This window comes from Poecile atricapillus, chromosome 3, assembly GCF_030490865.1.
Source record: "Poecile atricapillus isolate bPoeAtr1 chromosome 3, bPoeAtr1.hap1, whole genome shotgun sequence".
Classification (NCBI taxonomy): domain Eukaryota; kingdom Metazoa; phylum Chordata; class Aves; order Passeriformes; family Paridae; genus Poecile; species Poecile atricapillus.
Window position 1 is genome coordinate 43,937,704 of NC_081251.1, and position 17,932 is coordinate 43,955,635.

Below are 17,932 nucleotides of genomic sequence, written 5' to 3' on the forward strand. Positions count from 1 at the left end.
TAGCACTGATAAGCCTATACAAATGGGAGAAGAAAAGTTGGAAGTAGATTCCCACTAATCCATTAAATAAAATTCTTACTTATCCTGTGAGTAAGAGAGTTAATTAAAATAGAAATGCGTTCATGCTTAATTACTGGAGGTGAGTTCAATCAGAGAAGTGAATATGAAACTTAGAGGAAAAACAGAAGAGAAAAAATTCTTCACTTCAAATTCAAATTGTTTAGAAAGAAGATAAACCCCAAGTGTTTTTACTACATTATCATTTTAATATCTCTGTATCAGCAAAGAATCTACCTACTGAGGTTCCTGAAGACTTCAACACACGTGCTCATTTAAGGTGTCTGAGTGAATGACTTCTAAAATATTTTTGATGGCAAAAGGTATTTTCCCATTTACTGTAAAAATCAAAACTATTTTTCAACAATGTAATCATTTAAAACATGTGAGGCAATCCTTTAAGCTCCACTACAATTGCTTAAGCTCTTGTTTAAAACTCCTGTGTGCAAAAAGGAATTCACTACACTATGTTTAATGATTACAGGTCTGTTTCAGTCTGTGCTATTTTGCCATGTGTTTTAAGGAATTCTGAGAAAGAAATGGAGCGTGGAATGCAGCTTGGGATTAAGTAAACCAACTAACACCCCCCTTCACTAGAAAAGTCAGAAACAAACCATTGCAAGTTCAAACAAAAGTTCTACTGAGTAAGGCATAAGAATAGTATTTCATAATGAGCTTTAATTACACTACAAAGCAATCACTTCTCTTGTAGGCTTGAAACAAATGAACATTTTTATAAAGTCTAGAGCATGAAAGTTCTACAGATGCTTCCATTTTAAGAAGATCTCCAACTCCCTGCACACTCAGCAGTAAAATAAACAATTTACTATTAAAAGCTTGGAACTACTGAATCACAAAGCCTGTATAACAATACAAATGAACACTGAGTATTTTTTATTATTTTAGTATTATTTCCCACATTGTGTGGTCAGTAGTGCGCTAATTCTTCCTAAGAGCAGTTTTACACTCCCCTTCATCCCAAACCACATTTCGATTGCTTGGCATTCTGCTGAACAAAAGCCCCCAACCTCCAAAACTATACATCAGCCCCAGCGGTATATAATAAGGGGATAGAGCAAATCCAGACATTTAGACCTTAAAGTAGGATTTGAAGTGGATTGGTGAAGAAAGCAATGCAAAGTCTATCACTTCATCCTCTTATCTGGAATAGAGAGATGTGATTCCTACTTCAGATACCAAAGAAATAGCTGAACGTCATTGGATGGGACTACTTAAATTATAGCGGATATAGAGCCAACTGCTATTCTGCTACTTCAGCATATGGATTTCAACGTTCAAGAGCATTTAAGGTCATCATAGGAATCAATTTGTCTCTTGATACTCTGTCTAGATGTAAAGTCCTTGATTCTGACAATTTCCTCCCTTAAAAAGGAGTGTAAATGTGACTGCAAATTTGTAATATATTTAATATACAGTCTCTTGGCTTTCAAGAACTACAAGAGTGCTTTAAACTAGAGCGCTACATTTTCAGTTATTGTTTCTTCACCGACCTCCAACTAGAAGAGGTAATGGCAGACTAATGTGGTGTTAGGAACAACCACATGCCAAGGGAGTAAGATACTAAGTTCACACAGGCAAACTGCCAATGCTGTCACAGTTGTCACTGTGATTTTGTTGATGTCTTCCAGAGTGAGATTGGTGCCTTGGTGCCAAAACACCAGGTGAGATCAGAGCCAAAGCCTTCAGCCTCCTTCCTGGGAGCTCCGAAAGGAGTGGCTCAAAGCTTATTTCCCCTCTGCAAGACAGCAGATGTCTGCCATACTGTGGCAAGCACTAAAACTGTGGTGTTTGTCACATTCCTTCTTCCCCCAGTATTTCACAGAATCACAGAACATACTTAAGTTGGAAGGGACCCACAAGGATCATTGAGTCCCACTCCTAGCCCTGCACAGGACTATCCCCAAGAGTCACACCATGTGCCTGAAAGTATTGTCCAAGCACTTCTGGAACTCATTTTCTTCCTTACTGCAATACAAAACCTCAAGGAAATAAAAAGAGTAAAATAGAAACAAACAACAATAAGCAACTTATTTTCCCCAAGCATTAATTCTATCCTCCCATCCCATGAGATCAAGGCGAGATTCAAACCCCAAATACTGTGAGAAGAAAGAAAGTCCAACTCTTCAAAAATCAACTCCTTTTTGGTTGTGATGGATTCCTAGGAGAGGGATGAAAATGATACCAAAATTACTTATTCCTCTGTAGAAAAGGGGAAAACTATTTTTCTCTGCTCAGAATCAGTTGAAAGTACATGCCTCTAGCTCTCTGCAGATAGATTCAAAGTTACTGAACTTTTCTCCAACTTACAATGATTTATTCATACAGAAAGTCACACTCAAAGTTCTGGTCAATGGGGTTGGCATTTGGGCTGGTGCTGTGTAACACCTTTGGCAGCAAAACGGACAGTGGGATTGAGAGTATCCTCAGCAAGTTTGCTGACACCAAGCTGTGCAGTGCACTGGACATGCTGGAGGCAAGGGATGTCAACTCGAGGGACCTTGGCAGGCTTGAGAGGTGGGACTGTGTGAACCTCATGAAGTCCAACAAGGCCAAGTGCAAACGCCTGCACTTGGATTGAGACAATCCCAAGCACAGTTACAGGCTGGATGGAAATGGACTGAGAAGAAATACTTGGGGGATGACCAGACACTCATTGTATCCCAGCAATGTGCACTCACAGCTCAGAAAGCCAACTGTGTCCAGGGATGCATCCGAAGAAGCATGGCCAGCAGGTCACCACTCTGGTGAGGCCCCACCTGGAGCACTGCATCCAGCTCTGGGGTGCCCAACATATATGAAGGACCTGTCAGAGCAGGCCCACAGGGGACACACGAATATCAGAGAGCTGAAGCACCCCTTCTATGAAGACAGGCTGAGAAAGTTGGAGCTGTTCAGCCTGGAGAAGGCTCTGGGGTAGCCTAATTGTGGCCTTCCAGTACCTGAGAGGGGCCTATAAAAGAGCTGGAGAGGAGCTTTTTACAAGAACATATTGCAATAAAACAAAAGCAAATGTGTTTAAAGTGCTAGAGGGAAAGTCTAGATGAGAGATTATGAATAAATTCTTTACTGTGAGGGTGGTGAAGTACTGGAACAAGCTGCCCAGAGAAGATGTGGATGCACAATCCTTGGAAATGTTCAAGGCCAGGTTCGATGGTACTTTGAGCAGCCTGGTATAATGGAAGATGTCTCTGTCCATGTCAGTGAGGCTGGAACTAGGTGGCCTTTGAAATTCCTTCCAACTCAAACCATCCTTTGATTCTATGATATATATGTGGGTAAGGGGAAGAAAACAATGTTAAAACCACTCTATAACCACAGTGAAAAAAACAGAGATAACTATAGTGACAGCTCTTGCACTGCTTAGCAGGTTGAACTTACTACAGTTTTCAGAGGACACTGCTTTCCTCTGTTATTTTTATATTAATTAGGGAATCTAATGCTCATGGAATGATATCACCCGCAACAGCAGTATCCAGGAATAGCATGGGCAGGTGCTGTGCACAAGTTTCTCTGCCAATCAGTCTCAAGCTTGACTCATCTTCTCTCAGTGTTGTGTTTTCCTGAAGCAGAGATTAATTACTGTGCCAAACTGTATGGTGTAAAGTTCTACTTGGAATGAGAATGACCATAGACAAATTTTCCCTATCAATGTCTCATAACTTGAAATCAGTACTGCGAGGGTTTGGTGATGGGAGTGAAAGACTGAGCAAGACAAGAATAGAATTCTCATGAAAATTACTTCACCTGCAAAAGTAGTATCTGCAAAAAAAGGGCAGAAATTCATTCCAGCCCAAAGAGAAACATCTTTTTTAAGACCTGTGCTTCTTGCATCTCTGCTGCAATATCTAAACAGCAGTGCTTGTTTAATCAAACTAACTTGTAAAACCAAGTTATGTTACAAATTTCACCACCTGCAAGAACTAATCCAAAATGCTTCTATCAATAGCAACATCTATTTTTGGCCCATCTCAAAGTATTTTAAGTACTGGAGGGTATTCAAAGACTGGTAAAAGGAGCCAATCAGCATTTTTATTATTGCAATTTTAACACTTAAAAGCCTACATATCAGCCTAAAAGTAGGTGAGCTTTGAGCCACACCAGAAGACTGTTTATCCATGATTAAGTGTCACTGTGAGGTGCCAACATGGAGAGGCATATAAGAACATAGTTGGCAACTTTACAGAGATAAAATAAAGGCTTTTTATTTAAAGCAACAGTTGAGTTATTAAGACAGTAAACATCTTAGGGCAAGTGCTGTTTTTAAGTTCCTGTAGAAGTGTTTTTTCCTTCTGTAAAGCCCACCCCAGGCTATTTCCTGAAAAAATCAGTCATTGTGACAGATGGAAATATGCAGGGAAGCAAAACCAAATTTCAAGAAGTGCTTGGCAGAGGAAGAGTAATTAATGCAACTTAATGTATCATTTAACAAAAGCAGCCAGGATAAATTTTTGATGTGTGGCAAACATTTTAAACAGTCTGACTTTTTCATGAAGGTCACAGAGTCTTTCAAGGTAAGGGCAAAAACACAAGCTACAGCACAATAAATTAGACTATGTACTTCCAGGGCGTCACATGGAGCTAATAACTTAGAAACAAGTTCTCACCCTGATGCAAAAGTCAGGTATGTTGATACAGCTTTCCCCTTCAGTGCAAGTTGGCTAATTTGTTTTTAGTTTGAGCTGTCAAAGTGTTGGATCTTAAACCTAAGTACAAAAAAAGTAGCAGCTCTACCACAAATTTTCTTAATGTAATAAACTTTATCACTAGTCCACCCTTGCACTTTACAGCATATACCAAATACTGTAGTTTGGATTTGAAAGACCAAAAAACAGGCAATTGCCATTAATTCAGGTTTCATATACACATGACACCTACATTTCAGTTCAAATCTTGACCCAGTTATATTCAAAGACTGTTAAAGAACAGCTCATTACAGTTTCATGTACGCTACACAGCAAAGCTGGGAAGATTGCTAGTATGAGTAGGTATTTCTTCAGGTATATGAGAATAAAAAAACCTTGGCAGGAGACCTGCCTTTCATTAAGAAGATGGATTAGGACAGTCAGCAACATTATCCTTTACTACTTAGCAATTATGATGGAAATTAAGATTATTAACTAGATTCTGCAGCACTGTTCATTCTCCTATAATAATCAGAGTTTGCCTACTTTCAGTATATTTCTTGCATTCTTATTTTTTTTTCCACAATTCCCTGCAATGTTGCCTGTGTTTTGAAATAGCTATGTATTCATTTGGTTGACAGCCATTAATACACTGCTTTGATACCCTTCCATCCCCTTTCCCTCCTCCAATCAGAAGCACCCTCAAGGCTCTAAATGAGACCACACAAATGGAAATGAAGACTGGAGTCCATCTGACCTGTGCAGCACTGACAGGCTCAGTTACTACAAACTTGAGCAGGCAGTCCCAGCCCTGGCCTTGACAAACAACCTTCTTCAGAGCTCAGCTGAGAATTCTCCATGGATCTGAATGAAAGGTATCAAAATCTGATTTCTAAGAGGTTGCCATACTGAGATCATTTGTTGGTATAAGGCAAAACTGGATGACTGGTGAGCCAAGAGTACTCTTTAAAAGCACTGATCACAATATAACTACACAGGTCTCATTTTCCTAGAGCTGGAACTGAGCAGGAGCTGAGTAAGGAGAAAACCAGGGACAGTGATACTGACTTCCACCACATTACAGCCCAGCTCTGTCAGTGAATCTCTGCCAGTGCTTTACAAAGTGAAGGTTTCCAAGGGTAAAGCAACAGCATGTTTCCTCATTGAAATTATTTGTATTGCTGTTCTACTTTACCTTAATTTAGCATGTAATTGATTTAAGTGTAAAACAAGATTTTATTTTTCCAGACATTTATTTTATAAAATTTGATTTACCAGAAAAATATATTATTTCTAATTTACAGCAACCTCCTCTATACCCTTTTTAATTACATGGGTATTTGTGTTTCATTATTATCCTTCTGAGTCTGATGGCAGCATTACAATTGTACCAAGTTCTTTCCTAAAGAGAATGCAGTTTTCTCTTTCTTATCCAGCTCACTCTGCCCTAAAGTTATCCTGAGGAAGTCTCTTAATGAATTTGAGCGAAGCAGAAAAAACGCATTCTCTGTGAGAGCGTTTCCAGCAAATTGTTCTCTACCACACTCTTATTTCTGTCTGGAGATACAGAGACAAACAGAAGGGGCTATTTACAATCACCTCATGTACTACTAAAGACATACTACTGTCTTTAAGCTTTTAGAGAATGTGCCTTGTGCATGTGTCAGAGGCAAAATTCAAAGTAAGATATTAAGAGAAGTATCTAATCTCTTTTCAGAGACTCCAAGCCATGCTCTCACATGGCTTCATGTTGCTTACCTTCTACATAATTTCACCTTTTTGCAGGCTAAGCTTATTTAAGCTCCACTTTTGGCACTAGATTTAGTTATGCCTTTGTCCATAGAAAGAAAAAGCCTCTATTCCATTCTTACTCTTTAGTGAGAAGATGAAAAAATCCTACATATAAAAAAATGAATCAACCCTCCAATATTTATTCTATAAATTGCAGGTCTTAAACATGCTAAGAATCCCAATATAATGACTTTTTTCTAGACCCCTAATAATTTCAGTTGAGTTACTATCCCTGGATGTTTTTAAAAAGACAAGAAGATGGGCACTTAGTGACACGTTTAGTGATGGACTTGGCAATATGAGGGTTATGGTTGGATTTGCTCATAAAATGTCTTTTTCAACCTAAATGATTCTGTGATTTCAACAAATTTCCATGAACTCTCTCTAGAAGTTTCATACCTATCTTAAAAGTCCTGACCTGGGCATAGTATTTTATCAGGGTCTTATCAAAGCTGTGTTTAGTGGAAAGATAATTTAGTACTTAAAATGTATATTTTGTATAATCCTTTTAGTCACAATACTTGTTATGAGGTCAAAGCAGTTGTCTGTGAAGAACCCTGTATTTTTCTGAACCTGTTCCATATAATCTGTAGCTTACACTGTTTTCCATTGAAGTAATTTCTCTTAACTTTATAAACCTTAAATTTAACCAATTCTTATACACCTTCATTATGTGTGCACCTCCAAAGGAGTCCCCATGCTACTACACTGAGATACTTGTTTGAGCCTTTAGGGCATCTACAATAGTATTTCAGTTCAAAACCAAAGCATGGTTCTAAAGCAAGTCTCCTCACCAATAACTAAGTCCAATTGTCTTGAGCTCTTGCATAGGTGGTTAGAGCAAGACAGAAGGGTTCAAGTTTATTACCTGAATTGTCTGGTAAACCGAAGGATCAAATCCTTTAACAGTCACTTCTCGGAAAACTGTTGGCTCCAGTTCCTCTTTGGTCAGATCACAGTGATATATAATACCTAAAATACAGAATACAGTGCAAGCTTGTCAGCTTAGTATACACCCATCATTACAAAGATGCCAGTTTAGGCACTTTGATGGAGTCATGAATAGTAAAGATAACTCAGCAGGGTGAAAAACAGTAGTTCTGGACACACTTTTTCATTTATTATACAATTTAACACATATATGCATTTTATCTAGGGAGGGTACAAAGGCTTTCTGTGCAGAAAGAATAATTCTCACCATTCACACAAAGCCAGGGAGCTTAAGCAAAATAGGGGGAAAAAACCATTTACATAAAGTTAGAAAGGACTTATTGAGAACAATAAGGTTGGTAGAAAGAAATGTACAGTCAAATTTAAAACACTCCCTTTGAGATCCACCAGACTGAGAATAAATATAGCAAGAATTTCACTCAGGTCAACAAATTTCTCACTATGATGAAATATTTAAAATTAAAATTCAAATGCCCCAGATAACAGAAAGTGATAAACATCCACTTGAAATTGTGGCAGACTAGCACAGGTTACCTATGGAACTGAACAAAATCTGGTCTTGAGTAATTTCTTTTACAGCCTGATCCTGCAGGTTTGAAGGAACTTCACTTGAGTTGTACATATGGTTTCCAAAGGATTATGCACATGAGAAAACTTATGACTGTAAATATTATAAAATTTCTACATTGCAGCAGAAGCTGAAACACAGGGACTGCAACTATCTAAACACTACACAGATGTGTAATTAGCCAAGACTAACTTTGCATTTAAACTATAAAACAAATTTTCTGTCATTCAACCCTAATAACATTTGAGTACGTGTCATACAACGTGTTTGCACCTGGTTAGCACACTAAAAAATCCTAATATTCATGACTGTACTACAGATACACGTGACACATAAACTAACTTAAGTGTTAATTATTGTTTTTCTCCTTTACAACAAGCCTTGCCAGTCCATTTGGAAGATATACTAGGGAAAAGAATACTAAAAGGTATAATAAATACTAAATACTAAAAGTAAGCACTTTACTGGGATGCTCTATGTAATAAAGTTAACCAAGGTGGACAGGACTTGATTGAAATCCTGCTGTATGGTGTGTATTATAGATATATTCAGGAAATAGTATACTACAGAGGTCTCAACTATAAAAATTCATATTGACTAAAACACGAAATAATGAGGAAACCTATCTGATACCAGAGAATTGCCTCTTGAAGTTAGTTTTATAGACAGGAAAATCAGGAAGATAGAGATTGGTAAAAAAATGCAGATGTAAACTAACATTTCTAGCAACAGGTAAAATCTTTCTCCCTAACAGTGAATTAACAGTGGACGAAAAGTAGGACTACCCTAGTCTGCTGGGATTTTTTTTTTTCTATTTATCACAAAATGACTTGCAGGCCAAATCAGTTTAATAGGTGCAAACCAGCATTAAGGCAGTATTTCCCATAAAGATGAGGATCCAGAAAATGATGCGGAAGCGCAGTGTAAAGCCCTCCAGGCAGCAACAGCAGAGCAGCTGTTTGACACACAGGCAGCTGCCCAAGCTGGGTAATGTACTGGCAAACTGCACACAGAGCAGGCAGAATTGCCACATCTTAGCAAACCATATGATGAAGAATAAGCACAGTCACAGACTGCATTTCCAGAGCAAATCAACCTAATGTTACAATAACATGCAATTCAACCCCTGCTACTGCATCTCTTGTTCTGTTGTATTTTTAGTGTCATAGCAGTTAATATAAAAAAAAAATTGTAATATTTTTAACTGTTTTGCTGGATGCTAAATAAATGCAAAATGCCAGAGTGGTCACCTAAGCATCTGACTAGAGTGGACAGCAGGGATAACCATATTTTTGAGAGAATAATGAAAATTATTTTACTGTGTCAACATATATGGGTTTAGAACTGCTTTAGTCATTATTTCATATATATGTTTATTATTATTTTTGTTGTAGGTATTAAACATGAGTATGTTAATTTGTTTCTCATTAGAAAAAAAACAATAGCCCAACCTAATACAGGTGCAAATTGATTTCCAACAGTAAAATAGCAATATCTAGGTTAAACAAGAATCAGCTCCATACCTTTTGGATGATTATTCCACTGATGAGGTGAACGGAGGCTGCACACAAACTAAAAAGGTTCCATAAACCAACCTAAAAATTACCTCTCTGGCCTGCTTTCCTCATTCTTTCCTTATCCCCATACAGTCTACCTACATTTCTTATCTTCCCCTTTTCTTCCAGATTCCAGGTCACTCCGCCCCATTCAACAGGGCTATGCCATACTGAATTCTTTGTAGATGATAAGCAAATGAAAGAAAAGGAGAAAAACAATCTGCCTAAGCAACAAGCAGGCAGTGAGAGCAGCTGTTGCTGGTCAGCTGTAAAGCCACAGGCTAAAAAAAATCTGAGCTTTTCTCCTACACATTTTTAGCAGCTGCAGAGACTCTACTGGCTCAGCTGAGACAAATGGTGTAGGCCTGTAAAGCTGGCAACTTCTGGCCCATAATGGGGGCAAGTGAACTAAGAATGAAGTTAGAAATAAATGTGAGTGTCCTCAAGCTACTCTCCAGCTGCAATGGCTGCAATAATCTGAATATTGTTTAAAGAAGGAACTGAAAATATATAATATTTATGTTTATGTGAACAGTAAGATAATAGGCAATTCATCACACTTCTCTGCTAAGACTGAAACCTATTTTTGATAATTTGACATAATCCTACCTAGCAAAACCAGCAAATTTATCTAAAGTATTTTACAATGTATTTGCAATGTAATATTGCTGTGCTGTATATACATATAACTAAAACAAGCAGAAACATAGGTCAGATGCTATCAGAACATTTTTTATCTCCTTATGATACAAAACCTTCGAAGAAGATAAATATCCTGAATAACCCAGAAATATCCAGACAAATATCCTATCTGCCCCTTCATATTTGAATCTTGTCTTGTATTAGGCATTGATTGTTTGGGCCATAAAGAAAGAAGGAGAAGGAGAAGGAGAAGGAGAAGGAGAAGAAAGAGTGAACGATAAATACATATTCTTATTGTATACTAGATTGACAATTGTGTAGAAACTCCCTTCCTATGCAAAATCCTAGAATATTTACTGTTTTGCCACACCTGCATTATGTAATGCTTTGGACAGGTCTAGCTTTGCAGGACTGCAAAGAAGATGAGCACACCAAATCCAACAAGGCCAAGTACTCTAAGGACAGATAGTAAGGATGCTCAAATAAGGCTATGCATAAATGAATCATAAAACTGCCAGAGTACAATTTCTGTGACTTTTATTAATGTTCTTTAAAATTGCGATAAAAATTACATTAAGCACATTAACAATTATATTTTACTGAGATTTTCACCTTCTGTCTTGCTGTATGAAGCAAGAACTGTGCAAATGCTACAATTTTATCTCCAGTACAAGTCAGTCTTGAGTCTTAATGCAGGTATCTCAAATATTAGTAGGCACATTATTTAGGCTTGATAGAGCAAAGACTGATACATTTTTTGTGCACAATCACTGATAATATGGGTGGAAGCAGTTTTATACCAATATACCAAATAACTACTAAACTACAGAAAATTAGAAAGACACTTCTAAGAAAAGAAACAATAATATGAGACAAAAATATCTTACCTGGAGATAAAAAGGAAGTAAACTGGTAGAATATTTCAGTGTCCTTCTTTTGGCCACTATATCCCACAATACTACCAACTTCTAGGGGAAAAGTCTTGAGATGTGCACCAGTGGCTAGGTCATGAAGCTGCAGGATATTCTTCACATCATGCAGGTAGCACAAAACCAGGAAATTGGACCTCACACAAGCAACCCATTCTGCACAGCATGGAAATGAAAAACAAAGCCATGGAAAATACAATTAAAAAATGTAAGAAAGAAAACAATCAGACATACTCTGCTCCTGAAATTCTTTAGCATACCTAAATGCATGCAGCAAAATTTCTGACACGCACTGCCTTTAACTCTAAAATCTTTGTAAATGAACCCAAAATAAAGTCTGTCATTCTCTGGAAATGCATTAACCATGCCACTTAAAGTTAATTTATGCAGACACAAAGAATTGCTTAATCAATATGCTTATGCATTTGGGATATTTATAGATCAATACTGCTCTTAAATATCACATATTTCAATGCATAACCCAAGCAAAACATTTATCTTTGCCAGCAATACTTATGGAAAGTCATGAAAATAAAAAAAATCATTATGATTTATACCCAAACTAAACTCATAAGGAAAAAAGATGTGATCCAGTATTGCACACTGAGGTATAGAACCTAGATGTTAATATTTGTCTTGGTTCTACTGCTGAAGTGACCCGGAGACTATTATTGTAAGCAAGGCCTACTGGGTGTAAGAGAGGGGCTATTCTGGGGTGATGTTCTCATCATGTCATTAAAAAAAGCCCCACATGCTTATTCAAGATGCTAATGTTGCTAAAAAGCATTCTTGAGACTGTAAGGTAATAGGAGCAGGATGCAACACAGTGAACTCATTCCAGGCAAAAGGATCCAGGAACAAATCCCTCTGCAGAGGTTCACTGCCTTTATGTCCCTCCTGGCAGCCATAGTTCTAGCCCCAGCTTGTCTGTGCAGCTGTGCAGGAAAGCTTCTGCTCCACAGAACTTCTCCCATCTTGAGTTTGTTCCTTGGAATAATTACTAGACATATGTGAACCTTTATTTCATGGCATGCTAATTTTTCAATTGGACTTTAGAAAATTGAAACCTATTAAAATATTTGGGCTGGCAATTGCTAAACATCTCTGTGGTTCTAGTGACTATCTCACTTCAATCTCCATCTCTATAGGCTGTAAAGTGTAGAAACTCTTTGGAGCTCCAGTTTGCCCACTATATAAATCATGTAACATTCTCTCCTGTCTCCTGTGCCACTGGCTTTGGATCTCTAGTGACAAGTCTATTTATTTACTCATACAGACAGGAGAGAGATTAAAACATCTTAATCTTGATCAGTATTTCTGTCATTTAAGAAATTACTCTGCAACAGAAGTATTTTAAGTTCTCATTAATTCACAAATTGAATACAAGCAAGACAAAATACAAGCAATGATAAAAATTAAAGAAAGTATCCTGAAGGAGGTATTGTGGGACAAATAATTTTTAATCGCTTGTAAGACTAGGTGAGGAGGTGATTCTTATTCACTTCCAACTACATATACACAACCTCTTCTCTGACAACTCAGACGGGAAATCTAAATCATAGGCAAAATACCAGTGTGGGACAGTGGCTTTTTTTATCTGTTGGAAGCAAAGAACGAAGAGATGGAACCAAATGTGCAAGAAATCTGATGTAGAACTGACAGGGGTACGCTGTAATGCCGAAGTAGCATTGTGAGATGGAGAGTTTATTGTGACAACATTGAAGGAAAAAAAATCAGAACATAAGCATACAAAAATTGACAGAATTTTAGTTTTACACCGCTTTATGTTATTCACATCTAAACAGCTCTTTCCAGTTTCCTCAAAGTCCAATAAAACCAAATAATTTGAATTCTCAGATTTGTAAAGAAGACAGACTTATAAACACACCTTTACACATTCAGGTTGCAGAAAAAAAGTTCTGAGTTGTATGATGTGCCCCTTCCATCAAGGGTAACAAGTTCTTAGTAATTTGTCGCCCTGAAAACTCAGCTTCTGAGCTTGCTAACATAGTTTTCTAAAGACTTTCCCAGGACAGTAACTATAAAGATAGATATGTGTACATTCTTTCTGTTACATGTCTTGTGATGGACATCTCTTATGGCCAGTGCAGTGAGAAAGTGTTATCCTGACCACCCAATCCCTGGCTGTGGGACAGGGATCCTTTCACCTGGAGGGACAGGGAGTTCCTTTTTCCTCCCCGGCACAGACTGATGGGGGGGGTGCCTGAACGGGGGGCGGCGCCGGCCCTGGGGGATGCCTCGGGGTCTGTCCCATGTCCGTACTGCGGCTGGGCCGTGCCCTGCCCCGCGGTGGGGGACGGGCCGGGCCCGGGCCCCGTGCCGGATTCGTGGGGCGGGGGCACCGGTGCTGCGGGTGCTGCGGACGCCGGGCTGGGTTCTGCCGGCCCCGTGCTGCCGGATTCCCGTCCTGCGAGCCCGGATTATCCCCTGGCAGCAGAGCAGGACAATGCCGCGGTTCTGCCGGCTGTGCCTTTACCAGCGCCCCGCCCCCCCCCCCGCGCCGAGAGCGGGCTCTGCCGAGCTGCTTCCAGCCCTCCCCGCCTCGGGTTCCCGGGCATCACCCGAGCCTGCGGCTGGAGCCAGCCCTCCCCCGTCGCCTCCTGCGGCTGTGGCAGACCAAGGTCCTGCGCTGTTTACCACTGGCTCCGGTGGTGCTGCGGCGGGACAGAAGCCGGTGGCCTTGACGGGCCAGGGGTCCCAGGCTGCTGGAGCCTTTTCGGCTGGCCTGTGGACCTTGTCCTCCTGTAAAATGACTGTGCAGCTGAGCATATCAGGCATTCCATGTGCTTCCGAATGCTTTGGTCCGGTGGGTGAGGCCGTGAGTGCTCTTCTTGTGGCATGGTTGAACACCACTGCTCAGGGCACCATTGTTCACCTAGGGGACGTTGATTCAAATTTCCTGGGGTGCATTTCTGCCATGGGTTTCACACTCACCCCTCCTGTTCCTAGATTTGCTCACCTTGTGCCTTTTGAGTCTTGTGTTCGCAGAGCTGAGAATCAGCTGCGGGGAGATGGTGGCTTCGGGTTCCCTGGACCTCCCTGGGTTCATGGACTGCTGTTCTGATAGCCAGGGATCATCCTGAACGGGTCTGCACCCTGTCCATCCTTGGTGAGATGCTGTCAGAGATTAGCCTCCGCGGGCTTCTTGACACTGGCATGGACATCACGATTGTCTGGTTTGCTGATGGACCCTTGGACCTGATGCTGACATTCAACACTAAGAAGAACTTGAGACTGACTCTTTGTTCAGCAGATTCTGTTGTTCCTCTCTCATGATAGACTAGTCACCCTCCGTGACCTGATGCAAGAACAGTTGGATCACAGTGATCTGGAGTTTCAACCAGTCCCTGGGACATTCCTGTTTTCTGTATCAAGAAGAAGTCTGGGAAATGGAGGTTGCTACACCTCCAGAAAGTTACTGCTATGATGGAAAGCATGGGGATGTTGCAGGCTAGCATGCCTTCACCTGCCATGCTTCCTGCTGATTGGCCAGTTCTCATTGTGGATCTGAAGGATTGTTCTTTGCAATTCCTTTGCATCCCGATGACAGACCGAAATTTGTCTTTCTGGTGCCAGCTATTAATAATGCTGAGCCCACACAGAGATGTCAATGGAGGTTTTGCCATTTCACAAGGCTTGTGAAAATTTGCCGGCATTTGCCGATGATATGGTGCTCTAGCCCTCTCTGGAGTTTGCAAGCAGTTTCCTGCTGCTCGTCTCTACAACCTCCCTGAAATTATTTGAGGGTAAAAATGATTTTGGGACAAACAGTCCCACATTTGGAGGTGCAATTATTTTTTTTGCATTCAGTGCAGACACTGCATGAATGATGTCCAAATATTAATGGACTTTTACATGGTTATGTCCTTATATGGACTGACCACGACAGAACTGTCTCCCTTGTTTGGTCTATTAAAGGGGGACTCTGATTTTAAAGTCACCTCTGACACTGACTCCACAGGCACAGTAGATGCTGGAGGAGGTTCTGCGAGCAGTTTCTGCTCCTCAAGTTTATTACATTAATCTTTCCATTGATGTCGCTGGTTTGTTTTTTTGGTTTTTCTTGGAGAGTAATGAGGCTGGATCAGCCCAATTGATGGAATCACATACTGCTGTCATAGCATTTCATACATTTTCCCAGGCACCTTTCAGTTTGGCCATGGATTCTGCCTCTGTGACCAAATTGAGAGCCATCCACAAGCAGGTGGTGATGTTGGACATTTGTTTCATTTATTTTTTTTTGAGTTTTGTTGTTTTTTATGTTAAAAAAAAAAAAAAAAGTTTTTTTTTTATAATAACGAAAGGGTGAGATATCACCCTGAAATTACAGCCTTCTGATTGTATGGAGTATTGTATTTTTCTATTATTTATTATTTTGATTGTTTATAATGTTGCTAGTTTCTTTGTTCATTTTTCTTTTTTCTTTTCTTTTTATTAAACCGAAAAGGGTGAGATGTCGCCCTGAAAACTCAGCTTCTGAGCTTGCTAACATAGTTTTCTAAAGACTTTCCCAGGCCAGTAACTATAAAGATAGATATGTGTACATTCTTTCTGTTACACGTCTTGTGATGGACATCTCTCATGGCCAGTGCAGTGAGAAAGTGTTATCCTGACCATCCAATCCCTGGCTGTGGTCAGGAGCCTATAAATCCTGGAGGGAAAAATAAACCTCTCTCTTCTCTTCACCACACCTCGACCTGTGTCCGTGTGATCTGTTCATCTTCAGCGGCAACAGTAATTGAAGGTCAAAACTAGCTATTCTGAAAGTATCCTATATGCTTTCATACAGAGTTCAGGTCTGTCATGACCCCCTAGAGCTCAAAGACCTTCAAATCCTTTAGCTTGTTTCCAAAAGACCAGTGAAATGTAATACTTGTCTTTCTGGACATATGAAGTCATGTTTCATAGACACCTAAAGAAAGCTCTTACTACTTCCCTTTTCCCAAACACCACCATTCATATTTTTTTACCCTCAAAATTTCCAATTTCCTCATGAGCTAGGCTAAATTTGGGAATTTTCTAACCAACGCCCTAGAGAACACTAACTGAAATTTCAGCCATGACCTGAAATAGTAAGGTACAGCATAACACTGTTTATAAATTAGTAGTTGATGTGTAATTTTAGTTCTAGGGTGGCTAAAATTTCTTAAGTGAGGCTGGAGAACATAATAAATGTAAGTTAATAATTCTATTACATATTTTGAAATACAGAATCATTCTTGGCTGTATACACAGGGAGAATATGTAGTAATTGAAAATACTTTTTACATTGTTACTGCACAAGTTTTCCAACACTTTTACACAGTTTATTAACACAAAATGTGAATTAAAAAGTTAGCATCCCAACAGTAACAGACCTCTTTTGCATGCAGAATTATTGCCTCTGCAATATGAGATCCCATTAACTCCACTGGCATTCTCAGCAACATTTATAATTAAAATGTTCAGTTTTACTCTCAAAATTTCTTGAAAAATTTCACAAAATGGATTTTAAACACTCCCAGACAAACTTTAAATGTATATAATATATACATTTACCTCAAAAAAAAAAAAGTATTTTTATTTTAAAATGACACTGTGGTGCTGCTTTAATTCCTCACTAATTATTTGATTAAACAGTTCAGTTAAATGGGTTTTGTCATTAAGAGCTGATGTATATTATTACTTTGACATATATCTATGAGGAGGTATTACTCTTTTTATTAAAAAGATTCAGTTGCTCAGGAGTAAGGCTGCTGGCTTATGTGGGGATTTCTTCTACTAAGGAACTTGCCTAGGAAGCAGCAATATCAACTCTCCATCACCTCTTTGGTTTACAAATTAGATGCTCTCAGGTGAAGATAACAGATGAGAAGACAATGCAAGATGCTTTTAAAACATTCCATGAGATTTAGGAACACAGCTCTGTGTACAGTACCTGTATTATAACTGGTTTTGGTGCATTGCTAACTGCCTCCAAAACTTACAGTAATGGCAGCTACAAAGAAATGCAAAAATCAAAATAGAGCAAAACATTGAAGCAGACTTGAAAGGCAGAAGAGAAAGAAAACACTAAGAAACAACACATATATACACAGTAAGCTAAAACAATGATGAATTATTAACAAGAGCTATTTTTTGACTGCAAGCTTTAAGTTGGGTCTCTGTTATTCCCATGCTCAGCACTGAGAACCACAGATTCTGTTGGTGTGTTGCATTAGCAACTAACCTTTTGGTTTTGCTTGTGCATTGCAGGATGCATCCTGCATGCCTCTGTATTTCCTAGAAACTTTTAAGACAGTGATTTCAAATCTCCTGTCTAAACCTGACACCACTGCTGCAGGCATCCTTTATAGACAAATGAGAAGAAATAAGCACCTTTAGAGTGCAAGTGAACCATTTATTTTGGTTATATATCCTGTTCTGGGATACTGTGAATTGCTTGCCGAGCAGTTTTGCTCACACAAGCAGTGTTTCTTAAAAAGCTAACTATCTGAAACCTCTCCAATGTATAGGTCAATTTATTTTCAGTGAATACCAAGGAACAGAGCAGTTCCTCTCCTGGTTACATCTAATTTATCAACCCACCTACTTCCAACATCCATCAGGCAAGGATTTATACTACTACACAATAAACACTAAGTGGTTGCCTTCTCCAACCTGAGCATCTTGCTTCAGGCATCAGAGAGATGAACACACTTGTAGACAGTCCTAAGTACTGAAAGCAGGTGTGAAGAATTATCCTTGGTACCAGCCAGCTTTCTCTGAAGAGTACAGTGACCACTCTGGTGACTA

At 39.3% G+C, this 17,932-nt stretch overlaps 1 protein-coding gene and 1 long non-coding RNA gene across 3 annotated transcripts in view; one reads left to right on the forward strand and one right to left on the reverse strand.

Moving 5' to 3' along the window:
- PREP (prolyl endopeptidase) overlaps positions 1 to 17,932 on the reverse strand; it is an 89,648-nt gene that overhangs the window by 27,208 nt on the left and 44,508 nt on the right. The window contains exons 9-10 of the mRNA XM_058835066.1: positions 11,096 to 11,293; positions 7,360 to 7,463 (exon numbers count right to left, since the gene is read on the reverse strand). Coding sequence (XP_058691049.1) covers positions 7,360 to 7,463; positions 11,096 to 11,293 — 302 coding nt within the window. The remainder of the gene's footprint in view (positions 1 to 7,359; positions 7,464 to 11,095; positions 11,294 to 17,932) is intronic.
- The window catches only part of LOC131577325 (uncharacterized), a 30,873-nt gene that overhangs the window by 6,659 nt on the left and 6,282 nt on the right, over positions 1 to 17,932 (forward strand). The window contains exons 2-3 of one of the 2 annotated variants that reach the window (XR_009277191.1): positions 5,395 to 5,575; positions 10,413 to 11,085. This is a non-coding gene — a long non-coding RNA (uncharacterized LOC131577325). Of the gene's footprint in view, positions 1 to 5,394; positions 5,576 to 10,412; positions 11,086 to 17,932 lie in introns of those variants that run through there. The other variant, XR_009277192.1, reaches the window with a different exon arrangement.